Source organism: Uloborus diversus, chromosome 6 (assembly GCF_026930045.1).
Source record: "Uloborus diversus isolate 005 chromosome 6, Udiv.v.3.1, whole genome shotgun sequence".
In the NCBI taxonomy this organism is placed as follows: domain Eukaryota; kingdom Metazoa; phylum Arthropoda; class Arachnida; order Araneae; family Uloboridae; genus Uloborus; species Uloborus diversus.
The window spans coordinates 107,299,026-107,326,607 of NC_072736.1; the positions used below are offsets into that span (position 1 = coordinate 107,299,026).

At 32.5% G+C, this 27,582-nt stretch overlaps 1 protein-coding gene across 1 annotated transcript; it reads right to left on the reverse strand.

The window, feature by feature from the left end:
• Nucleotides 1-1,852: 1,852 nt before the first annotated feature.
• LOC129224724 (aarF domain-containing protein kinase 1-like) lies at nucleotides 1,853-26,981 on the reverse strand. The gene is made up of 10 exons (XM_054859274.1): nucleotides 26,850-26,981; nucleotides 20,010-20,097; nucleotides 19,430-19,440; nucleotides 13,221-13,424; nucleotides 11,056-11,214; nucleotides 10,210-10,368; nucleotides 6,468-6,734; nucleotides 5,178-5,375; nucleotides 3,330-3,459; nucleotides 1,853-2,095 (listed from the first exon to the last, which is right to left on the reverse strand). Exons 1-10 carry the CDS (start codon nucleotides 26,979-26,981, stop codon nucleotides 1,893-1,895), a joined length of 1,551 nt encoding a protein of 516 aa, XP_054715249.1. The 3' UTR covers nucleotides 1,853-1,892.
• Between the last annotated feature and the right edge of the window lie 601 nt (nucleotides 26,982-27,582).

Below are 27,582 nucleotides of genomic sequence, written 5' to 3' on the forward strand. Positions count from 1 at the left end.
TGAGTATCTATCTATCTATCTATCTATCTATGTCCAAGCTTCTTCTCCCGAACGACAGTGAACTGACCATCGAACCAGGTATCGATGGATTCGTCATCTTCCCGTCTTCATGTTTGGCTATTTAACATAATCCTCCGATAATAATTAGCGGAGATATCAATTAAAAATTATTAATTATGACTGTTAGATTACAAAATCAAATCCCTATTTTTCGAAGGCTTTCCTCCATTCAAATTATTATTCAGTGCTTCATCTCAACTTTCCGCATCAACGCTTTTATTAAATTGTATAGCGTGAAGAAAATTATTGAGATGAAAGATCTGTTGCAGTTTTTTTTCTCGAATATAAAGAAATAAAATTAGGCTTTTGTTTTAAGGCTTTTCCTGTAATCAGGGTGTTTAAGTTGTTTACTTTTCGATTATTTTGCCGTAATCTGCAGCAAAATTTTGCTGTTTTTTTTTTTTTTTTGTTCAAGCCTGATTGTTAAATACGCGTCACATGACATAACTTTCATTTTCGAGGAGGACCGTGCACGTCGTAAAGTAAATGAGTGATTTACAAGTTATTTGAGTTCTTTGAGGGTTTGTACCTGGAAAACGGATTGATGTAATTCTTGTACGACCATGTGGATAGAATCCATCCAAATATTTATCTGAGTGGTATGTTGCATTAATAAACAACAGGGCAACGCCGGGTAGTAGACTATTTAATGTAAAAAGCGGATTGTTATTGTGCATAAATATTTCCGATATAGTCTATCAGATGTAATTCAGTTTAACGTGAGTAAAGATTATAGTTGATAATGCATATATTTTCCCCTTTTGTGCTGACTGAAAATGTACTCATAACTTGTATCATTGATAACGATTATTAACGTTGATGAGGTGTTTTGGCAAAAATATGTTTTACTGGTGTTTTGCAAACCTTGCTTTACGCGCATTTATTTATTCCTTAACGCGTTAGAAACTAGTGTCAGTGTACTACAAAAGCATCAACTGGACTGCTCTTACATTTTTTAGGTAGCCCGTGCAACGCCGGGCACGCAGCTAGTATGATCATAAATTATGCTTATGAATTATTTTTTTTACTTATAAGGCCAAGCATTTATTGAAAAATAAAACTTGATTTATTTATTCATAAATATCTTAGATAATGAGTTTAATATCAACTAAAAACCACTAATTAGGCACATTAGATTAGTGATGCATGAATAATTCACACTTTTTTTAGTTATCATTACTTAATAACGTATACATAGTCATGAATACATAAAAATTAATTACTATATAAAACAAATTTCATTTTCAGATTCAATCTCTTTTGGATTCAAAAGCATTTGAAAATTAGAATTATTTAGCATTCCAAAAATGTATTGGTAGGTTTGAAAAAAAAAAAAGAAAAAAAAAAAAAAAAACAGAATGAATGAAATGCAAGGATTATTTAAAGCCTGCAGCGGGAATGACTGCCTTCAGTGATCATGAATTTATAACAAGATTCAAAGAAACTGAAATTTTAATTAAATGAGGATATAGTTAAAAGTTTTGGATAATTGATTTTCTACTGTCTGTACTAATGATAAAAATATTTAGTACAAACTTCCCTTGAAACATTATTTACAAAAAAATAGAGCAAGTTATGTGATCTTATCAAATTGAAAAAATATCATCATAAATATCTTCTAAAAATTTCTATTTAACACAACTTTACGGGTTTTAAAAATCTTAAATATGATTCCAACATTAAATGCACATTTAACTGCTTTGTTACATGCTTGCAACATTTCAAACCACGCACATAGAAAGGTATGATCATTGGCAATACGAAATAAGCACCACATTGCAAAATGGGAAAATGAAATAAATAGATATGAAGCTCGATATTTTTTCCTAAAGCTAAGCAAACTTCTGAACAAAGCTCAAATTATTAAACCACAAATAATATTGGTAAACAAAAATCCTAGTATAAGCTAAAGTTCTAGCAAATGTAACTTTTAAAACACCTAGGAAGGATTTACAATTTTTCAACTTTTCTTCATAAAGAGCTTTGATGCAGCATTTTGACATGGCAATAAATGATCCAGCGGCACCTTTCACACCTGAAATAATTCATTAATGATGTAATAATCAAGTATTTCTGTTGCTAAGAATTTCAGCAATTAACAAGATGTCAGACTAGTATCTCTCAACCAATACTAGTTTGACATCTTGTTAATTGCTGTAGATGGGGATAAAATATTTGGGAGAACCTCGGTAGCAGAAACAGCGTGACGCACATCCCAGATTCTTGAGAATGTTTGCCGATTATTTTTTAATTAGGGGAGAAAAAACCTAAAATTCTTAAAGAAAAATTTCTTTTAATTGCAGCTGTTAAAGATTTGTATCATATTTTCTGAGATATAACCCACAGGTAGCATGTACTTGCATTAGCTTCTTATTTTTAAGCATTTCTTAGTACTGATTTAAGTTTTACAATTAATTTAATGTTGGTTTTTCTTGCATACTATTTTTTAACTTTTGATTCGCATCAAAGATTTCTGAAAAAAATTCTGCTACCGGAGTGAGAACAACATTTTCATAATCTAGATGGCAGGGTTGATGGACCTTTATTGTTTCAAAAAAGGTCAGAAATAGATTATTCTTAGTCAGCTTTACTCTAAAAAATATTTTAAAATGCTGTTTTAAAAAAGATTTACATTAAATTAGCCTTATTTCTACAATATCAGACCAACATGGGCGCCCATATGCAAAATCTTAAGGGAAGGCTCAGATATTTTCCTCATGGAAACTGATTTCAGTACAGATTAGAGTTATTAAAATTTGACATTTTTAATAACTTATTGATTAATGGCTGGAGAAGAAATGTTTTCATGTTTTTGCAAAGAAAAAAGTACTAAAAGCAAGGAAGTTCTAATTTCTAGGGGGGGGGGGGGGGCTCAGCCTTCACTTGCTCCCCTATATAGGCGCCCATGCAGATCAAATATTTTGGGGAACAACATAAACTGTTTTAAGGTTAAAGATAATTTAATAGCAGCTGCCCCAAAAAACTTTATTAATGTGCTCCAAACAATGTATTTCTTACCTATGCTTAAAATATCAGAAATTCTTTTTAAGTTCTTATTTTGCAATTGTTTCAGCATATATTACATATAAAAAAACTCTTTTAAGGTAGTGCAACAATGGCTAAAAAAATGCATATTAAAAAAAAAAAACTTTTTTTAGTGAAGGAAATTACTGCTATAAATACAAAAATAAACGTACATACACGCATATACACGCAAACACACATACACGCAACCACACATACACACCATAAATATATGCATAGCTTACCTAAAGATCCTTCAATACCTCTCAAGAGATCGTTTGTTTTGAAAATAAGTAGCATTTCTCTAGGTACTTTGCTTAAAACTGTAGTAATTTCAGGTAAATAATTTGCAGCATTACTACGAATCTCTTTTTTCTATTAAAAATAAAAATGAATAAATCAATGGTTTTATGAGGGAAAAAATCACTAAAAAACAATTTTAACTTCATTAAAAATTTTTTAACGTTTTATAACAATCAGATAAAAGAAATTGCAAATTAATTGCAAAATTCTAAATTATAAAATTCTGATGATGAAAAAATTCTGAAATGAATTTATGAAAATGAATAAAACTGCCAACAAATATTCAAACCTTATCTTGCAACAAAAATCTCAATCATCAAAATGAAGTTTATAAAATATAAGAATACTGTATAAATTAGTCACGACCAAATAGAAGATACAAATTATCCAATTATACTTAAGCAAACTCAAAGCATTGCATCAGGAGCAATTAGTGAATGATGCCTTTCCGTTATCATTTTGCAACTGCTAATAACTGATAATATATATACTTTTATCTTTTGTATACATGTTTGAAATGAAACTAAATTTTTTTTCGATAAGGCAGATTTAAAAATAATAATTTGCCACTCGGCTCCAAGAAATAAACAGTCTACTTTGATGGCTAAATAAAATTTCTAACTGACCACAATGAAAATTCCTAACAAGTCAAGGATCATTTTTACATTATCTATCATTCATTTTTTAAATCTATAGTAGAATACCTTTATAATGCTGACCTACATAACACAATTCTCTATAAACTGCTGTTTTCCTTAGTTTTACAAAATCATAATAAACTTAAGTTAAACACTAAATCAAAATTTCGAGTGGGTGTGGCAAGATGATGAGCTTGCAAGTCCCCTACTACAGAACATGAAAAATAAAAATAATTAAAAATAACAGTAAACAGAAAATTAGCGATGTTGAAATAGCAGAACCACATATAGAAGAAAAACCGGCGAATTTTGCACAAATGGATGCAATCGGCTTTGGAGATGTAGAAAAAATAGAACTGACGAGTCAAAATGCCCAAATTTACGTGCAATCTGAAAAAGTTGGCAAGAATGAAAAGGGATTAATTTTTCACTAATTTTCAAGCACTTTTCAAGGACCCATCAGAAAATTTCAAAGATTTTTGAAGGATTTATTGGAAAATCAAGAGGCCTCTAGTACAGCAAAATAAAACTCAAGGAGTTGTCAAGGATTTTCCAGGACTATGAGAACACTGCTATAAAAAGTCATGAGTACTAATAATAAAAACAAAAAAGTGGCAACTAGAAGCAGTGACATGCGGTCTGCCCAAACAATCCAAGCCTGCTTGGATTGGCGAAGTAAAACACGCTTCTTCGGCAGTCTCCTCTTTCTGGACAAAAGCTAGGGTGACGTGAGTTGTCATGGCAACAACTCTTCATTCACGTTTCTACTTGGATTAATCTTGCTGAATTCTTGTGAGTTGCTGTTTGTCAGATGGGTGAAATGTGCAAGGGGGATCTTGGTTGAGCTGCTCGCAAATTTTGCTTATTTTGAGGAACAGAAAATAATATTCATATTTCATGTCCTGAATGAGCATAAAAATAACAAATTATTATTTTTTAAAATTTCTATTTCAGAGTGCCCAAGCATTGTTTGTTTTGCTAGGGCGAACAGCACGTGACTGACTTTATATGTCAACCAGCCAATGGTTTCTAACTAAAAATTTCAATTTTCAGACCTGCCATAATGTGTGCTAAATATCAACTCCTACATTTCTAACAAGATTATGGCTAGAAAATAATCAAAACTTCTAGAACATTTTGATGGAAACTTACTTCTTCAGATGTTGGTTTCACTTTTTCAATGCCTTTTGTTACAGCTGTCCATGATCGGGCTGTGATCATACAAGCCAACAAACCATACAGCTCTCCAACACCAAGTTTACGTCCCCAATACTCAACACCTTTAACATCAGCTTTGATTAATGATAACCACATATTGCAGTAATCCATTCTGAACTGATCAGTTAAATCCTGAAGAATGAAAATAAGTTAAATAAATAAATCCGATAATAATACTGAATAATAGCATGAAGATAGTCAGCAGTAATATGAAAAAATACTAAATCTATTTTCAGCACATAACAATTTCATTTTTTAAAATGAGTTCCACAAAAAAGATAAACTCAATTTTTAGAAATCTTGAAATCTTCCAAAAAGTTATTTTATTCATTTATTTATTTATTTTCAAATCAAACCTTCAAACAGTTGCAGATTGAAACATTTTGCACATAAGGACTTAATTTGCATATGAGCATATGGAAACTCGGCTCAAGCACTTCTTTTCAATTTTATGTGTCTTGTACATATTTTGCTGACTTTCGACTATAACCACTATGCCTGCACTTTGTTTGCTGGAAAAAAGCTCTGGAATGAAGAGTATAGAAATGCCAATTAAAATTTCATCAAAGATATTGAAAACTGCCGCCATGATCTTATTCTTTAAAATTTCATAATGGATTAACATTACCATATTTTCTCATGTATTATCTGTTAAAAAGTAAAATTCAGGGAGTGTGGATCATACCCTGGCGAGGAATATCTATGTTTTTTTTTTCTCAACTCCAATGCATTGAACCTCAATTTGCAGCAGGATTCACCAATAGAGATCGTTTTGCTGACCGTAGGGTTTTTTTATTTTACATAGCTTGAATTTTCCCCTTTTGAGAATTCAGGTTGTGTAAAGTAAAAAAACACACAGTTAAAAAAGAAGCCTTGATTTGCACAAGATTCAACTGTTTGCTCCTTTGTCTTTAAATAATTAATATACTATAAACACTTTTTCAAGAAGAAATTATTTTTTTGATTAATTTTGGCTACAGCATAAAACGTATTACTTCTTCACATTTTTAATTTAGTTTCTGAAAAATTGTATGTTATCTCAAAACAACTTCGTTTTTTTACACCGTATTATTTGCGGATATGGCGAAGATTTTTCTTCTTCTTCAGGCTGATTTTAGGACCTGCGGAATATACATAGAAAAATATGGTATGTACAGAAACCACTAAAATTCAATTTGTGCAACAGTGGAGCACCCCAGTCCATAGGAAGCAGATTGTACTTACTGTATAAAGCCCGTGATCAAGTAACACAATTTTTGCTTCCTGACTGTTATCATCTTTTTGTATCAGAATGTTTCCAGGATGTGGATCGCAATGAACATAACCATTGACAAAAATCATTTGACTGTACAATTCACCCAGCTTTCTGGAAACCTCTGCTGCAGATATGTTATGGTTGCTTATGTATTCTTCATCATCAACCTGCCCACCTTCACAATACTCCATAGTAAGCACTCGAGTCGTAGATAAATTCCAATATATACGAGGAATCTGTAAAAAGTAAATCAATAAATTAAAAAATGGATTGCTTGTGATGCATTAAAGTGTTTGTTACTTGTATTACTTAATGAGTACCCGGACGACCGAGACTCGCTCGGCTTTAAAAGAATTTTTTTGCCAGCTTGTTTTTTTTCTAAGGTTTGATACTTTTTCAAATATACTTAAAAAGCATTACGTTAACGAAATATTAAGGCTATCACCAGTCGTTCGTTGGATATGCTTCTGAGAAACGAGTGATATACATGTAAACACTTCATCAGCATTATAATCATTTCAGCTATAAGAAGCCTACTACTGAATATAGGCCTCCTCTCTCCCACAGACATCCACCAAGAGAATCTCTGAGCTGGTTGCGTATAAATATTTAATGCACGGTATTGACAAAAAAGTAGTTTCTAAGAACAAACATGGCGACAATAAATATGAAAAATTGGATTGAAAATGCGCCACGACCTTCTTATAACATCAAAGTACCGAATAAAGAAGATTCTGAATGCAATTAAATCAACATTTTGCTTTAAACTATCTGTTACATTTTTGTTTCCACTATACAATTTACCTGTCATTTATCAAAAGAGTTGCGATTAACAATTTTATCCCAATTGAGATTTTCATTTGGAATAAGTACTTTTAGTGTAGTTGGTCTCTTTATGTCAGAAAATGCTACATACAGCATGCTATACATAAAAACCGATGATCCACAAACCACTCCAACAAATTATAACAACAAAATATAAACAGCCTCACAACATACATATAAAACTATTTAAAGAGCAAAAAAGAAAATAAGTAAATACAGTAAAATAAGACGGTCAAGCAATAGTTTTGCTGAAAAAAAAAAGCCTTGCATCGACTTACATAATGCTTTTGAATTTGTTTTTAGCCAAGTGTGATTGAAATTAGCCAAAGTGGCTAATATCAACCAAACCTGGCAACCCTAAGCAGGTTTAAAATTTTAAAGCGAGAAGAGACGGATTTTCATTGTTATGGTTGCAAATCGTCTGCCTGATGTGTCAATTCAGTTTTTTTCAAGGCTTAACTTAATTAGTCTTTATATTAAAAAACTGTTTTTTGTAAAAAATCGCATTTTTACAGAAAAAACACTGATGTAGATGAACTTGGAATGCAAAACTACAATTAAATCCAAAATATCATCCAAATCGTTAGAGCCGTTTCCGAGATACGAAATATAAATATATATACCCACAAGAATTGCTCGTTTAAAGATATAAGATAGACAAGAAATGGTTTTGCACATTATCTGAAGGTTATTCAGTTTTTGTTTTTTTTTTTTTTAAATGCCACCCACATTAACTTCTGTAATCAATACTTGCCTATTCTTGCATGATTAACTTGTGGTTTTTAGTTGTTAAAATTACTGATCCTGCTTGTTTTTACATTTGAGGCAGTGAGAAGCAAAGGGATGTAAGTGAACGTTTTTAAGCTATAAGTATATCCCGTGCAAAGTTTGAAGCCTGAGCATGCTCTGAAAAGTTTTCTGAAATCAAGCTGTATAGCAGCACCCCTTGCCGGAAATATTAGCACCATCTCTTGTACCAAAACAGATGGGAGTTTCTCCTACCATTTGTACTAGTCATTGCCAAATTTAAAACTTTTGTGCTTACACCTCTTTGCTTCTACGTGCTTCATTTATATTTTGAAGAATGCAGATGTTTATTTATTTTTTTGAACCTCTTTTGAAACAAAATGTTCATTTTTTTAAACCTTCATGTAAGTCAAAATATCCACCTATATTTTCATTTGAAATCTTTTAACTGCACATTTAATGACAGTTAAATATACTTATAATGTAGGGCAAAAGTCATCAGTTTTATCGGATGTTTTTTCACTTATAACTTTATTTCTTCACATTGAAAAGAAGAGTTGCAAGTCAAGAACGGATCTAGCTTTCGTTTTTGGAGGGGGTCATTTTTGGGAGGTGATTAGTGATTTGGGCATAAGTGGGGAGGGGGATGAGGCAAATTTGTAGAGTAAAAAGTCCTGAAAACCCAATTTATGCTATCTTTGGTCACTTGAAAGTTGTCTTACCTCCCCCCCCTCTCCTTCTGGATCCATGCTTGTTGCACGCTCAAAACACATTCCTGTAATTTTATTACTATTTGAACATCTTCACATTGCTATAATATTCTTAAATTTTACAGGGAGGTAAAGATTTCCTTTATAAATGTTGCAATTCTAATTGTGGTCCACCTTACTATTATTGGCACTCAGCAAACTAATGAAAATCAATAATTTTAAATATGTACCACTTGCAAATTTGTTAACAAAAGTCATTGCTTCACGAAGAAAACTAGTCGAGCCAATGTTCGATTTTAGCAGCCTTGGCTTCTCTTATTTTCAATCAGTTTTGAAGTAGATTCGACCAAAGATGGATGTTATCAACCATGAGGTACACAATAAGGGGAATTAGGGCTCCTTGGATCAGTTTCAATGGTTTTAACTATTAACACTTTTTGTTTAAATTTCTGACTAACAAATAGCATTTATATTCCGACAAATGCCATAATGAAATTTTATGGTACAGAAACATTGGATAAATTTTATTTCAGAAAATGTCATTTCAGTAGTGCTGAGTAACTTTCAGAAGTCTGCAACATTTTTTTAAATGGTTTTCATCAAGGCTAGAGCTATAAATTGCAATCCTCTATTAAAGTCAATTCTTTTAGCTCAGGGTTATATGTTGTTTCTTCATTTTTTGTCATAAGAAAAAATGAAAGCATTTTCTCAGACCAAGACCCCGGAGCACGTTGAACCACTTTTAGATGACCACAAAAACAAAAACTTTTAGAAGAGTTAAAAGCATATAGTTTTATATGATATGTTATATTGATCTTAAAACTTAACATTTTTCATTCTAAACAAAAAAGAAAATAAGTTACTGTACAATATTGGATAATATATATCATTAAAACCTTAACAAAAGTTGTTTGCTTAATGTCCACCAACATACTTGTGGCACGGGGTATGTTGTTCCACTTTACAAGGTTCCGATAAACAAATAATCTAAAAAAATAAATAGCAGATTTTCAAAAAAATCTGGGAAGATAAAAAATATTTGATGAAACTCAAGGTAGAAAATCAAACTGCTCATTTAATTTTTCAATCAGCTAAAAAATTAAAAGTTAAAAAGCAGACCATTGTGCCCCAATGCTCTCTACTATTTCTGTTATTAGAATTGCAACATTTACAAATAAAATGTTTACATCAATTGACCCGACGTCATGTAAAGGGCAGAAAAAAAAGTTCAAATTTGTTGTACAGTGTAATTAATGACATAGTTTTACACATAAAATATTTTTATTGCTTTCATTTCATTTCATGATCAAAGTTTATGGCTGAAACTTATCTAAGTGTAAAACTGTATGTAGTCTAAATTATTACACATCTACTTTTTAGATGAAAAAATTACTGATACATTTGGAGTGGAAAGAGCATATTTACTTACTTTCAACCAAGAGAGAGATGAAAACATTCTACCAACTCGTTCTGCATTTTGGCCTTCATGAATAAAATCTAGCTCTATAGGCAAGTTTCTTTTAGTTTCTTCTGCAAGCCACATGAATGTGAACTCAGGAAATAGCCATGCTACAATGTTGACTAGAAGCTAAAAATAAATAAATAAATAAATATGTTTATAATATATGCTTCTTAATTAAGACAGAATCACATGTAGAAATCTTAAAATTATCTTAAAGATTAATGTGTAAACGCCTATAGATTATTCCATTGCAAAGCTAGGCACTACATAGGCAAAGCTAGGCAGTTTGAAGCTGTGAAAACCAAACAAATTCCCCTTTTCAATGTATTGGCTGTCAGATCTTTTGGAGTCATTTTCTTAACATGTGAAAAGTGTTTAGATCTGAATTCAAAAAGTATATCAAAAGTTTTCATCTATGTCCCTACTATTTTCACTTTTAATTTCATAAATCATATCAGTGCCCCTGTAACACTAAATGCCAATTGCTTTCTAGTTTTTAACATCGTTCAAAAGCAAACTTAAACTTGTTTAGATATCACTACCATCTATTAGAGGTATTAGAAATTAGTAGTGGAGAAATTAGTTTAAATTAATAAATTAACTTGTGGATTATTTCTAAATTTCAATTTAGAAATTGGATCATTATTTGGATTAATTGCTACTGCAAAGCCTCTCTGAACGGAAATTCCGTTTTTTTGAGGCAAATGCGATAAGCATTTAGTATTATGGAGGCAATGCTCAGAAATCATATTTAGGATTATGAGTTTGTCTGAAAATTGACTGAAATACGTATGTGTTTAGATGTTAACCTACCTCCATAGTAGCCATATCAACTCGCGCATGTGCCTGCACATGCCTGTGTTGAACTTTAACAGCAACTTTAGTATCATCTTGCAAGGTTGCTAAATGTACCTGAGCTAAAGATGCAGCACCTATTGGATCTGGCTCAAAACTTTTAAATACTTTAGCAGCCTGGAAAACCCATAAAATATGCATTAATTTTTGACTTGAAATTATGTCACGTCAATAAACCAGTACAAGCTAACTAAATCACTCAAACAAATTAAATAATTTACTGTATGCATATTATACTCAGGCTTCAGGCAAAGAAAATTTTATGAAATATGGATGTTGTAAATGGGTTATAGGTTAGCGGGAAAATATGTAATCATTAAATTAACAATATTTATGATTTTCAGAAACAGTAAACAACCCTAAATGAAAAATGATCAAATAACCTTTGTGCTAAAATATGATTGAAGTGAAAATTAACACAAATAAAGCACAAATTATCAAGAAAATACAGCATATAGATATTTTTAGGCTACGATGATCAGTGCAAAAATGCTCACCCAATAACAAATAAAGTTGTGAGAGAAGAAAGACATCCTTTTCATGAAAGTTTGTAGGTTGGTTTATCATTTCAATAATAAATAACTTTGCAACATGAATAGCGTCTTTTAGTACCAAACCAAAGGGACAGTGGTGCAGCCACGGTGGCCACGGAAGGGGTTATCGGGTTAAAACCCCTCCCAGAACACAAGCACATTCATTTCCTCCATTAAAATCAAGGAGAAAAAGCAGAGTATTTCAGCTTTTCCAAGCGGAATAGGTTTCAAGAAAATATCTTACTGCTTTTAATGATCGGGAAGCAGTCAGAAATTACTTTTCAATTCTTAAATATAAAAGTTGTATTTCATGATGAGCACCCCACATCCCCACTGGTATAAGATAGCTAAAATGGTGTCAATAAAGCTCCACAGGGTATCATGGTCATTCAGTTCTTCCATCACTGCAAATCCTTTTCAGGGACATCTAGAGAGAGGAAGCCAGCCGCACCGGATTTTCTGAGGCTCTTAATCAATTCTCATTGAAAGATCAAATCCGTTATTAGCTAGCATTTGACATTCATAAAGACATGAATGAATTTGAGGAGGAGGTTTTAAATGCTCTTGCGAAAAACACAAAAAATGAATATAAGATTAAAGTAAAACTAATAATAAATATTCTGTGTTTTTTCCCACTTTCTTTGTATCATAGTGATATTAATACGAATTATTAATTGTTTTTAAGCAGTTACTTTGAATGAATAATTACTAATCTGTAGAAATTCTTTGATACAGAATAATTACACATTGTAAATGAATGGGAAAGAAAGCAAGAATTTTCGATTTTGAAAACCCCTCCCAGAAAATTTTTCTGGCTGCGCCACTGCAAAGGGACAACCAAAATAAAGGAACTTAACCTTTAAAAACATGGATGGCATACTGAGTACGCCACTCAGCAAGAAAGCAGCTAGGAATTTCAGAATCGTCACTTGACAAACACCTGACCATTATTAACCCTTTTTCAAAGGTCCTTTAAGTGACGTACTGGTATCTAAAGTAAAAAGCTGCCATTTTGTCTTGTTCTTTTCGATTATTTTTCATAGAAACCACACGTGAATGTTCCAGTTTTGTATGCAAAAAGCGTATAAAAAGTAACAAAATACAATTGTGAACTGCAATAACTGTTCAACAAATGCCAACAAGTTGTCTCAATGACTAAAATATCATTTATATGTACACATTTTTAAAAACATTTTTTTATATTTTATATTCGTGAAATTTGCAAATTAAAAATTATCATTCTTTACTACATTGAGATTGTATTCATTTTAATTTGTTCATCTGTTCATTCAATTACATCTTTGCTCGTTTTATAATATTAATAGACATTGTATTAAATACGAAAATCTTTAAAAATTGATAGTTAAGCTTTAAAAAATGCTGGCGTATGTACACCACCCGTATTCTTATGTTACTTCAAACTGTCTGTGTTCTTAAAGGTTAATAAACATAAATAAGGAGAAAAAGGAACAAAGCTATCATTTCACCATCTGTTTTAAGTTTGAAAAATAACCTTAAAGTTAGAAGTTCCCAGTTATAAAGTTGTAGAACTTTTGTAACTTTGAAAAAAGGACTTTATTATTAACGAACCTCATCTCCCAAATCTTCTCGTATGACATGTAGAACATCATCTATGTCAGCTTTAGGTGCTTTATTATGCAGAATTTTAAGTGTTGATACATATTCATATGGTAATAAGTAGTTTAAAGCTCCAATATGCTGGCCAACTTTTATAAAAGCACCTCCATTCTTGCAGCACAAGTCCAGGAGCTTTTTAGCTGACCTAAAATGTACCTGTATAAAATCAAATAAATTTTAGTAAGAAAACATTAACTATGATATACACTTTTAACAATGAACTAGAAATAAATCAAAGAAATAAACATATAAATATTACAATTAATCGAGCAGACATGCATGGTGCAATAATTAGTGAAGAATTACCAGTAATTTGAGTATTTAAAGAAGTTGAATACAATTTTCAAATTGAAGACTTGAATTGAAAGATTGAAAAGTTAAATTTAGTAACTAATCAACAATGTCCATGGGTATCATTTTAACCTGCTCTAACAAAGAGAACTTCGAAAAAACACATTTATAGCATTTAATATCCAACCTTAAATCACAATGTTGAATAACTAAGTACATTTTAAATGAAATTATTCAAAGACAAAAACTTGATCAAAAAACAATTCGAAGAAGTGTAAAACTGACTACGATCTAAGTATTTTATTTTTCCTTATTAATTGAAAAACATTAGCTCTCTTTTAGTATTATTACTGTTGATTCTTCTACTGCTGTTATGACACCACCAAAAATACATACCGTACATACTTGCATATAGTTAAGAAATTTATTTTATTGATATAAAATCAAAATAAAAAGCAACTATTAAAAAAATCATAACAGCAAAATTGAATCCTTTACAAAAATTGCGATTGCAAAAGTGAACCCTTATGCTGCAAAAGAATAAAAATCGGATATTTTTAAAGATAAAAATGTTCATTACATTTCATTTTCCTCTTTTCTATAACACTTAAGTTTAAATTTAGCAGCAAAATGCTTCCGTTTTTTTCCAAAAGTGGGGACTCGACTTATACGCAGGTTTTCAATTTTCCCCGATTTTTCTTCTACAAGTAGGGGGGTTGACTTATACACGAGTACATATGGTCAGGCCCGGACTGGCCCGCCGGTGCGCTCCTATGCCAGATTTTTTGTTTTTTTTTTTGGTTCAAAAAGGTTTTTTGCAAAAAAAAAAAAAAAATTAATTTGAATTTTGACATCTTGAATTCAAATTATGTTTTTCGCAATCACAAGTGTGTGTATGTAGGCGTGTGTGTTTGTGTGTGGGGGTATGTGTGTTTGTGTGTAGGGGTATGTGTATGTGTGTAGGCATGAGTGTTTGTCTGTGTGCTGGCATAAGTGTGTGGGTAGTTGTGTATTATATGAATGTGTGTATGTGTGTGTGGGGGGGGGGTATGTGTATGTGTGTGTAGGCATATGTGTTTGTGTCAGTGTGCAGGCATGAATGTGTGGGTAGTTGTGTGTATGTGTGTGTATGTGTTTGTGTGTGCGTGCGTGTATGTGTGTAGTTGTGTATGTATGCACGTGTGTGTAGGACATAGATGCAACCTGGAGACGGCTTTCGCTATAGGAACAGCACCGTGGGGAGCCCGTCGACGGTGACAGGGTGCGGAGGGTGGCGGTGGGAAAATAAAAAGATAGGACATCAAAACAGTCAAATAAGAACAATAAGCAATCGTGATTGCTCAAAAAAAAAAAAAAAAAATTATTATTTATTTATTATTTTTTCTTCTTAAAAAATATTTTTTCCCCTTTAACTGTCGATTTTTCTACTCTCTATTCCTGGCACCTTGAAATTCTTCAGGCAAAAGTTTCACGGCAATAAAAGCCTTTTAGCTAATCACTGAGGAGCCTCGAATTATCTTGCCTTCCTTTTCAAAACTTGTTTCTTTCTTTTCAATCATTGTCACTGGGCGACTTTAAAGGTTATTTGACGGTCAAAATCCCTGGTCCCCCACTGCTTTGGACTAAGGTGTCTTGAAAAGACAGCTGAAGGTAAGTGGGAAAGCGCCCTTAATAAATTCCCGGAACCCGGAACCGCTGATAGCTTACTCAATACCACCCAGAATCACCTGTGAAATTCTGGCAGGGAAATTTTACATTGGTGATTTGGATGGAGGGAGGAGAGCGGGTAGACATGGATGAAAGAAAGTTCAGTTTTTATCTTGGGTGATTCCTTTAAGTAATTATCAGTTGTATATATTACATTATCATTTTTAATAGTAATATAAGGTTTGCCTAATTTTTTTTCCTAAATAAAAATTGTACAGATCGTTTTGTTTCTGTAACAGTGTATTAGGACCGCAATATTTCCCATTGCAATTTTAATCATCAGTTTTCTTGCTATCGTACCTCCGATTGCATTCACACAATTAACGAGCATCTGGAGGTGGCTCATCTTTATTTGGCAGAAGGTAACATCTTGTTACGCCCTTTTGCCTTCTAACAAGTCCTATAGATTTTTTTCCCTTATGTAGACAAACACCTCGTACCTGTAATCTTTAATTTTTGAACGCCCAATTGCGCCCTTCTGTCATTTTAAAGCGCCCTGCAGCCAAATTGTGACTCCCCCCCTCTTTCCTTCTTTTTTTCAGGTCTTTAAAAGAATAGTTTTTGAGGGGCCCGTTTTTGTGATCATTAATTTCAAAATCACTTAAACTTAAACAGATATTTTCAGACATTGAAAAAACATTTTCAAATAAGATATTATAGAATTAAGACAAGCCTCCCGTACTTGTAATTATTAGTCAGTTTCTAAGTGCTCTGTTGCACTTTTAGATACCCCCTTCAGTTATTTCATGTTATCGCGACAAAAATGTCTCTTTTCCAAGTTTGTGGCGAGTCAGAGGCGAAAAGCCCGAAGTCAGGCTGATTTTAGGGTAAAGGAGGCCCCCTGTGGTGTGCCCTGCCCCCCGCACTGCGGCGTGCGGTTACGTAAATCCGGGCCTGCCTCTTCCCTAATTTTTCAGGTCTTCAAGGATTTTTTTTATACATTGTTGTAGGCGAATAGTTTCTTGAAGGGTCCGTTTTTGCCATGTTGAATTTTGGAAAGACTTATTAAAAATACATTTTGAGACAACAGAAACTTCTTGCAATTTACAATGAAAAAGTTATTGATGAACTGTGGGAAGGTATTCAAGAAATGAGACTACTTTTATCACTGTGAGAATATTTATTAAATTAATCCTTTAAACTTTATATTTATTACCTTTTACTTTTTTGAGGAAAATGTTTCCTTTTTAAGAGGCATCATTATGCACATATATTGTTAATTCATATCTTCTCTTATCTGATTCCACAATCGCTATTATTGACTTCAGTTCATTTTCTCACTTCGTAAAATTTATTCACAATTATTTATAGATTTTCCGTTATTTTCCGATAACATTATATTACGTTTTTATTTAAATGTTTAGTTATTTTACTTTAGCTCCGGATGTGGTAATAATGTTGACCACAAGAGCAATTTCTTGACCTTGTACACTATGATACGGTAATCACAATTTTTAAATATAATTTTAAATCCAAAAGAATCATATTTTCCTATTATTATAATGAAATATTTAATATTATCAAGTATCGGTAAACAATAATATTTTAATTCGTTCAAAAAGAGCAAGAAAGTCAATGAAATGTAATCAGTTAAAGTAGAAATGTCATAAAAGCTTTACAGGTTCCATTTGCAAAATTTCTATGCAATTATTAAAGAAATTTTGGTTGGAGGTCAGTGGCGCAACCTGAAGGGTGTCCCTCCCCCACAACGCTGAGTTGAATGTTTTTCAGAACTATTCTTTATTATTGAAGAGAAGCAAAGAACATGTATTGGAAAAACAAAGCGATTTTAATGTAAAAAAAATAATAATAATACAGTAAGGAGAAAATCTTAATTTCTTTTGAAGAAATCTTTGAATGAAAAATATTCAATAGTTACAGCTTATTCAGTTAATTATCCCCCCCAATCCCTATTCCTTTCTTTTTTTCCTATTTCGTCTGAAAATAAGTAAGTCTTCAAAATGCTACTCCTCCGGACCCCCCCTTCCCCCCTCTTTCACACCAAAAGCATTATGTAGCATCTGAAATTTCATGTCCGAATCTTAAATTTCTCAACTTCCAGGGGAGGCTCCAAATACCCAGCAAGTTCGAAAATCGCTAAAAATTGCGTTTTTGGAGCTTTAATTTCGAAAAATTACTTACTCTAGTACAGTGGCCGCCGCTTATATGAATCACGTTTGCTCTAAACAGTTTTGATTCCATAAAGTGGATAATTATTCAACAAAGCTGGATTTTATTCTGTTTTTGACAATTTGATTCTTTAAAGCAGTTGATTCAATTAACCACTGATTCAATTAACCGGAGTCCACTGTATTACAATCGTGTTTTTAAGACATATGTTATATACGAGCAAAGGTTCCCGAACCACCTTCCTCTAATACAGCGGTTCCCAAACTTTTTCAGCTACGTACCTACGGAACCCTCAGTACTTCACTTACACTTCAAGGAACGCCCAAGAAAAAATGCTAACAATCTGAAAATCAAATGAAAAGTAATTTTATTTTTTTAAATTCCCAAACATAATGTAGTAAGTAATGCAGTCTTTTATAGTAACTAAACAATCACCCATCAAGGTATGACAGGTGAAAATTGCTTCTATATTTAAATGAAGCTATTTAAATCTCAGGCTAACACGGATATTAGGAAAAACTATTATTATAGCAGGGTAGTGGAACCTTGGAACAGCATACCGGAAGAGGTGGTAATGAGCACAGGAGTAGATAGTTTAAAGAGGGCCATTGATCTTCACTGGGGATTGTAAATTGACGAGGAACAGTCTAGCTGGGCCCAGAACCTGTTGCTGGTCGTCACTTTTGTATTTGTATTTGTAATAATCATTCGCTATCATAATTACTTATATAGAAAAAACTCTGTTTTGAGAAAATTTTCATATTTTGACATATTAGCCAGTTTTCATTTGTGTTAACCTACTTTAAGTATTTTTCGAATCTGTCCGTGTGTCTCCGTCTACATGTATTTGACTGATTTATTGTGGGCACTCCAACTCAAAGCGTAAAGCATAGAATCGGATGAAATTCGGTACATATTTGTTATCCCTATTGCTCCGAGTAGAAAATATTGAAAGCTTACAGATACTGATGTTTTTTATTCCAGTTAAAAAAGCTTCCGTTCATCAGGAAGTTCATTCAATCTCATAAAAACTTTTCCTGCGGAAAGCAAACATATTTCTGTCTGGGAAAGTAGTTATTTGTGTTAACTACTCATGTCTCTAATATGAATAATATAAATATAGCTGAATAGTCTTAACTGGAGGGCATGAAACTTGTTAAAAATACTGTTAAAGCTAAAGGAAGAATTTGCTTCAAATCAGATGGAATTTTCTTTGTCATGCTGGCATGGCGATGCGAAACACAATGACGACTACAACTACAATCTGTCATGGCACTCTAAATCCTTGATGTTATTTTTTTTTTTAAATTTTTTATTAGTTTACTGTAGAAAATATGTTTTGCAATAACTAATTTGTGGCGGAACCCTAGTGTTCCACAGAACACACTTTGGGAATCAATGCATAAAAAAATAGGTTCTTTAAATTACACTTAACTCCTTACCTTTTCCAGGGAAAAGCTCCAGAACCTCCTTTCCGTAAAATCTTCAAAGTTTGTCGACAAATGAGTTTTTTTTTAATTTTAATTTCGAAAATTTGAAGGGAGAGGAATAATTAATTTCGATTTTTTTTTTTTTAAATCGATTGGGGCCAGTCCTTGAAGCTCCATTCCTTACCCAAATTCAGTAAATCTGGCCTATTATCGTTCTTTTAAGGCTTCAATCTCTAGAATATCCGCTGAGACCAATGTACTTTTTTTCCCCCTAACATCAGCAAAGAAAGTCTAAAATTGCGTTTTTAAAACTACAAGTGTCAAAATTTTTCCGGGGAGCACCCCCGGACCCCACCCTTTCCTTCCTTCCCCTTCCCTATTAGATCTGAATCTTTTTATCTTTCTTTTTATTTTCATGTGTTCCTTCTAAAGAAAATTCTTCTTGCGCCCTTGTTAGGAGAAAACCCTAAATTTTAGAGTATACATATCTCACTTAAAGGAAAACCCTGCAGTACTCTCCTAATACCGTTCCCTCTCTTCAGATCAATCAAAAAAAAAAAAGATAGCAGGCAAAATATTATAATCCCACGCACACACACACACAAGGACGACGACTCCCCTCCCACCGAAAATACCCCGCAAAACGCCCAAATAAAAGTTTAAATGCACCTCTCGTGTGAAAACGTATACAAGAAGTTTTGTAATTAGTAATGAGCAATGACACATCATGAAAACCTTTTCTCCCTCGCACCCCCCTTGTTATATATAATATACAATTGGTAAATAAGTGCAGACATATCATGCGCCCCTCTGAAGTTCTAAGGTTTGCGCCCCTTTGAGGAGTCCAGTCCGGCCCTGCATATGGTATATGCTCAAACTCAACCATTTATTAGAAATACTGACAGCCATAATCAATTGAAAGATTATGAAACCAATCATACGGTTATTTAAAACTTTTATTGATTATGAATGCAGTGGTTATTCCTAGGCAGTGGCGTTGTCCTGGAATAAAGTGAGCTTACAGACAGGTGAGTGGGCTTACAGACACGAGCATAATATAATAAAATGAAAATGTGGGAGGACCCTTGTGTTAAAAAGTTTTAATTAAAAGGGGGTTATGACAGGACTGTCATTTGGGCAATTTACTTCTATTATTAATATTCCACCATATCTAAGTTAAAACTTACTTCTGATTTAAGCTTTTCATAATTCTCAGTGTCAACATCTAACCCTTTTAAAGTCAGTTTGTAGTCGACAGCAATTTTTCCAACCTAAATATCATAAACAAAATCAATTGATTAACAACTGAACAAATAACTAATTTACATAAATATATAGTAGATCCTTGTTTTATATGGAGGTTATGTTCCACGGAAATGCGGCCAAAACAAAATCATGCAAATTAAGAATTAATAGTAATGTTGTTAAAATAAGGGATATGTTTCATAGATTTCAAAAATACTTCATTCTAATGACAGATAAATGTATAATAAGCTTAATGTGTTCTTATTTCGAAACAAATACACAACGTGCATGAAGAAAACGTGAAAAGCATCTGTATAAAAAAGATGGTTATGATAGTCTTTTGGCAATCAATTATTTTTTACTATAGTTTTCTGTGGGATATAATTACGCAATCATTATCGCTCAAATCGATTTCATGACAGAACATGGAACAGCTCAAAATTTTAAAATGTGAAAGCTTTTGGCTGTGTGTCATCCGTGTTGGTAGTCTCATTAGTTTTGTTTTCCTTTGTCACTTCCAACAGCTCTTCTTCAAGTGAGCTCTGAAATGTGCGAGTTCAATAAATTTACTTCTCAATAGAGCTCTGGAGTAGAGATGAGTTCAGGCTCATTTTTGAGAGCCCGGTCCCACCCGAGCTCGAAAACTTGTAACCGAGCCCGCCTGGGCCTGGATGATATTGTCTCGGATCAAAATCCGAGCCTGAAGGAAACTTTCTTGTATCAAAAACCGAGCCTTCTACAGTCTGACTGTTAATAAAAAATGTTAGGTCAAATGTTCTTCATTAACAGAAATTTCTAAATTTTCTCAAAATGCTCCACTTCAAATGCATTACTGTATGACATATTGCAATAGTAATCGCAAAAAAACATTATAAACAAGCGTTAATTTATTTTTTCTAAGTTTTTTTTTTTTTTGGTTTAATTTTCACATTGATTGAACTGATTTAAATGTTCCTTTCATTTTCTCACAGTTGGAAAGTTTTTATTTGTTTTGTATAGAGACGTACCGAGTAGCACTTTGGCCGAGTAGCCGAGTACCGAGTACTCGGCCTTTTACTACTCGGCCGAGTACCGAGTTACCGAGTAACTCGGCCTTTCACTACTCGGCCGAGTTTCCTAGTACTAATTATGTTGAAAGAAGGACCACCGACACACACCGATGAATTTTGAACTTATTGAAATAGTAGTATAGACCTCCTTGTCCATATAATAGTATTTAGACTAAATTCCTGCTGAAATTTAACTACAAAATTTTGCAAAAATAATATTTTTTAAACTAAAAATGAATAAATAAAAAGTATGACTTATCAAGTTGGAATTAAAACAAATTATACAAATTTATTCATTATAGGTCTAGTTCGCTAAACATAAATAATTTTTAAAAGCAAAAAAACAAATGTGCAGGAACACTGCAGACACGTTTTTCTGTGTTACAGGGATCGTCTTTTCAGTGCATAACATGTGAACTAAAGAATGTAAAGGCATACAACAAAAAATTCGACTTTTGCTGGTTGCCTTTAAATCAACGAGCTCACATTTTGTTCATTGAAAAAGAAATTCCTCGTAACGCCAAAACACGTGTCTGCAGTGATCCTGCACTGTGCTTCTAACGTTGTTTTATTTCCTTTTATTTTTAAAGCTAAGGTATTTTTATATATCTTATAACTAATTTTAGTTTGTGCCAAAAATTCCATATTTGCACAATTTTTAACAAAAAAGTTTTATTAACTTTTGAGACATTCGAGCCAAAATTTACTCCATTGAAGTATTTCAAACTTCATTATTCTCAAAATTTAAATTTGAATTGTAAATGGTTGAAGAAAATTATATATGCTTGAGCTTTTTTGTAAATTTTAATACATTCAATTTTTTGCAACTACTCGGTATTGGCCGAGTATCTGATCAAAATTTGGCCGAGTACCGAGTACTCGGCATATTGGCCGAGTAGGCCGAGTACCGAGTAGTTACCGAGTACTCGGTACGTCTCTAGTTTTGTATTTGTTTGGCGATCAACAATTGAATATCTTTGTTTGAATCCGAGCCCGAAACCTATTTTCGGTTCTAGAGCCCGAGCCCACTTCCGGCCTGGGCTCGGGCTGTCAGGCCCAGGCTGAGCCCGTCTCATCTCTAATCTGGAGCCAATTGCAAAAAATGTCTCCATCCATGTGAAATCAAAACTCATCTGCGTAAAATAAAATAAAGGTGTCGAATCATAAACTGTGTACAATCAAATCCAAGAAAAAAAAACAAACAAATAAACCAGCATAAAATGAGAATCCACTGTAATTACAAAATTGTTACATATACCATAGTAAAAATTAATGCTTCATAGCAGTTCATTTATTTTTTAAAACATATAGTACATAATACTTTGTAAAATGTAGTAATTTCCCAAACTAACAGAGGTGTTTATGTTATGATTATTTCTAGAGCATTTGCTGTAAATGATAATTTGAAGTAGTGGGGAGAAAATTCAAAATTTCATATTAACGCCTTAACTGTGACATACAATTCAGAAAAATGGACCAAAAACGGGAAAATTTTGACTGTTTAATTCTATACTTTATATTATTATTTTTACATTCACATTTTAAAGTAATGTATTACACATATATCTTATTCAATTATAGTAAATTCAATTACAGTATTAGAATTATAGTAGTTCAATTATAGTAAGCAAAACAAAATTTTTATGCTAAAATGAAATAATAAAAATAATAATAAAAAAAACACTACAGTATGGTTTTGAATAAATAAATTTTACAAATCTTTTACTAAACTAATAATTTTTACATACACATAAAAAGTAATGGATTGCACATACAGTGCAGAACCTTTTAACCGGGAACCAAAACAACCGGGAAACAAGAAAACCGGCACCTTTTTGCCGATTTTTCTGCCATTTAAAAAAAATAAGCACACTTGGCAATTTTTGAAACATTAAGCATATTTTTGAAATACCTAAAAGAATATAAAAGGTTTCTTAATAAATATTATGTTACTCACATATAACTTGGGAAAATGTTTACAAAAAACGAACTTCAAAGGGTTATCCTTTACGCAGGGCAAACTTTCTGAAATATTATCTTGAATAAAAAAGTACACTCGTAAGTATAAAATTTTTGTGTTTTATTCCAACTGAACACTAAAGAAATAATATTGTCGCATTCTAATGCAATATATACTTGAATTGCCTTTCAATAAAGCCGTTTAGATTGCAAGTGACGTTGCAAAATGTGCGGGAAGCGCCGAAAACCAGATTCGCGAGTTTTCCGGATAGTCGATCATGGGATCAAGAGATTGATTAACACAAGACTGTAATAAGGCTGCAAGAACTGATAAATCAAATTTCTATTGATATTAATGGAATGCAAAAGCAATAGTTACCAATAACTACCATAATCGCAAACACAAAATCTTTAAAAAATTTTAAAAATAAAATAAAACGCATTCATGAAAACAATTTTTTTATACACTATAGTAGAAAAACTGCACATTTACGTTCAAAAACTTGTTTCTTGACTTTCCCTTCATTTTCTTTCCTTCCTTTTCATTAAAACATGTTTAAATTTCTCTCCCACTAGTAGTTTTTAATATTTCAAAATTTATAGGCATTTCTGAACTGTTTTCTTATTATTTTAATATGTATTACTATTCATTACAATAATTTAAGTTTTATGAGCAATTGGCCAATAGAGCTTTTTAGCAATCCAGAAAGCCATGAAATTCAGATATCCGGGATAGCGATAGTCCCGAACTTCCCGAATAATTGGTTCTCTACTGTACATCTTATTCAATTTGTGCAATTTAAACTAAGTTTCAAAGCTAAATACAATATAACTAGCATAATAAATAACAAAAACACAAAAATATGATTTTCAATACATAAAGTTAACAAATCTTTTCCAGTATAGTACATCTCAAAGCATACTACTATACACAAGCCCATATCGCATTTTTTGAAGTTGCATTGAAGTTGTATGTAATGGGCGAAAAAACAAGACCACTAAAACCATGTATTAGGAAAATAGTGAATTAAGTATGTATCCCAAAGTCGAAACAGACTAAGCTCGGGCCAAGGGCGGATCCAGAAAATGTTCAAAGGAGGTTGCGATTGTTTTTTACTCTACTCTTTAGAACCTCAATTTCTAAAAACTTTTGAAGGAGTGCGCTGATGAATCTTATTGCTTATCCTTATGTAATCAAAGGTGTCCTACGATTTTGTTTCTTTCGAAAAATATTCAGGGTGAGCCTTTGAACCTATCCTTTATACAGTGAAACTTCTATGAGAGATCACCTTCATTATTGACCACTTTTCTGAGGTACCGATTTTTCCCCATAATTGCTAAATTAATTATTAATGCTAAAATACCTAAGGTAAAAACCATTGAAACCTCTCACAACGACTGGCAAATTGTAAACCTCAGCATTAAAAAATATAGGAATTTTTGTTAGAGAAAAGTCAAAAAGAAAAACAAAAGAAAAACAATAGAACATGGAGTTCATATACAGACCAGTTTTCTCATGTTGACAAATGTGGAAAGAAACTAAGAAACCAGAATAAGGGATTTAAATCTATTCTCCTGTGGGTCCAAACATGTTCCTTTCTTGCTCTCTGCTTTGAACCTCAAAAATGTCACAAAAAGGAGGGCGTTGTTTTTCGGAGAGAAGAAGGTGGCACATGCAAATCTCAAGGCAAGTAAAGCGTGTGCCTTTCATTGAGGGATGTTGATAAGAATAGAACTTCGTTAAAAGGTTATTTCTTGGAATTTCTTGGTTGCTGACGGGAGAGGGGGTTAGAATGGAGCATTTCTAGTTCATCAGCGTGGACAAAATCTATTTTTCGTGCCTTTGAGTAGCTCAAAAACTGGTTTCACTAATTACATTGCAATCAAAATTTCGAAAAAGGGAGTTATCTCATGCTCAAGAAACACTTAGATGCCATGAACTTACACGAGAAAGGAAAATCAGAAAGGAAATTGAAGGAAATTAGCGGTAAAAAAAATGTTTTTGTCTTTCAGGCACACAGAATCCGATGAGGAAAATGAATATGATGAAAATGTGGAGTTGAGTGATACTGTATGGCCAAAGCTGTAAGCACAATAAACTCTAACAGAAATAGATACTGTTATCTTGTACCAATAATGACATATTAGTAATTTATTTTTGCAGCTGAAAACTAAACTAGAAACCAAAGTTGTTTTAGACAAAACAAAGAATAGGAAGCTAACAAATCTCTTTGCATATTTTAAAGCTATTAGTTTTATAAATAGAAAAGTCATGTACAAAGTATATTTTACATTTAAAATTAAAAAAAAAGTTTTTATAAATACTTTTTTATCATAATATTCTTGATTAATATACTGCAGGAAGAAGGTCAATAACAACTATGGTGCTATATTTGCATTTTGGAAAAGGACTTCTAAGAGCGACCAACCTCCATTAACAACCACTTTTTTCAAGAACAGAGAGTGGTCGCTCCAAAGAAGTTTTACTGTACCATCTAAGATTGTCTAGAATTGAGATTTTAAAACTTCAATTTCAGAAAAATTCCGTAGAAAGTTCCGATCCCAATCCTCAGAGAAATTAGAGATGGGCTACGATCGCGTTTTCAAGACTTCAGTTCTGGAATAAGTCTGGGAAAGGGCACCTTTTCTTATGACAGCCTTGACTATTTGTAAAATTGCGTTTTTGAAACTTTAATATCGAAAATGTGCACGAAGAAAGTTTTTGTTTCTCGGCTTATGGAGGGGGCGATCTCCCCCTCCTTAAGGATGCAAGAACAGATCCCTTGCATCCGTCCTTGGCTTGGGCATCACAAAGTAGAAACATTAATTTTTCTCATGCCTGACGTAAGTTTGGGCATTAAAAAAACTGCACATAGTCATTGTCCAAACTGGATTTGGGCGACAATAGGAGTTAAACCTTTCCAACTGTCCAATTCTAAACTGTCTAAGAGATCTTACCTAAGATTACTAAAAAGACTTAAAGAGATCTTTTGGTCTCCTTATCTTTAAAAAGATATTAATATATTGGAAAGGGTTCAAAGTTGGGCTACAAGGCTAATAAACGGACTCTCTCATTTAGACTATGATTCCAGGCTTAGAAGGCTAAAAATGCAGTCTTCAGCAAAGAAGAGACCGAGGGGACATGATTCAGTTGTTTAAATTTATTAAAATGAAAGATGTTACGGGGCTGAAGTTTAGCAATGAAAACAGGACAAGGGGTCATTGTTTTAAGCTATTTAAATCTCAGGCTAACATGGGTATTAGGAAAAATTATTATTTTAGCAGGGTAGTGGAACCTTAGAACAACTTACCGGAAGAGGTGGTAATGAGCAAGGGAGTAGATAATTTTAAGAGGGTCATTGATCTTCACTGGGGATTATAAATTGACTAGGGCCAGTCTAGCTGGGCCCAGAGTCTGTTGCTGGTCGTCACTTTTGTATTTGTATTAGATAAGAAACTTTTTGAACAACCAGAAAAATAAACTAGAACTAAACTAGAAACAATAGTGCACAATTCATGTCTACTAGACAACAAGTAGTAATTGGAAATTTCCTACCAAACTATAATGTACTAAAAATAAAGGGGAAAAATAGCTCTTAAATCATGTCACACTGATGTAGATTCAAATTTAATTAAGGAAAACAGCTCATTACCAAATAACATAAAACTTTTAAGAAGATCAAAGACAGTCAAATGTGGAAATATAACTGAATCAAATATATTTTATAACAAAAAAGAAAAAATACAAGCATTTCAAAATATTTTCTTACTGTAATAGCAGCACGCCCAAAGCGAAGAGCACCTATAGTTGATACCTCCCATTCATTTCTATGTAATGATGAAACAGTGACACCAGCAATTCCAGCTATGAAACTCCATTTTAAAACTTTTCGCAGGTACATTAGAGTAATCTAAAATAAAATTTATTATTAATAATGCAAATAACAGTGATTTACAACTAAATTTTATATTTCATTGTTTAAAACGCAATACTTTATTATATTGGATAAAAGTCAAGGAAGTCATTGCACTAATTATTTTCAACAGCAAAAAGTTGATGGACAATTAAAAAAAATAATCAAATATACAATATATGAACAACATCACACTTATAAAAGATGATGTAGAAATTATATTTAAAAAACTAAAAGTTATGTTGGAAGTATACTGTCATGCTAAGTGCAAAAGTCGTTCCTGCGGGCGAGTTCAAATTTAGATATTTAGAGTTTTGGGCCTCCTTGTACTTGATTCATATGAAAAATTTTCAGAATTAAAAAAAAATTTCTTGTAGAGGAATGACCACAAAACATTGCATTTAGGTAAAATATGTGACAAAGAATCACATGTTGACCGTAACTCAATTTTGACAAAAAGTACAGATACGATTTTGTGTTTAGCACGGCAGTATTATGAATGCAAAAACTTTCGGAAAATTAAGAGAAAACTGGGGAGATTCTTAGTTACCACTAGATAGTACAACAATGCTTGGATGGGCGTTCACCA

Excerpts from the sequence above, each read along its gene's own strand:
- LOC129224724 (XM_054859274.1), bottom strand. The coding sequence starts at position 26,981 with ATGTACCTGCGAAAAGTTTTAAAATGGAGTTTCATAGCTGGAATTGCT. Across the intron at positions 20,098-26,849 it reads TTGGGCGTGCTGCTATTACA|GTTGGAAAAATTGCTGTCGA; the intron begins GTAAGAAAATAT and ends TATGATATTTAG. Across the intron at positions 5,376-6,467 it reads TTGATCACGGGCTTTATACA|GATTTAACTGATCAGTTCAG; the intron begins GTAAGTACAATC and ends TTCATTCTTCAG.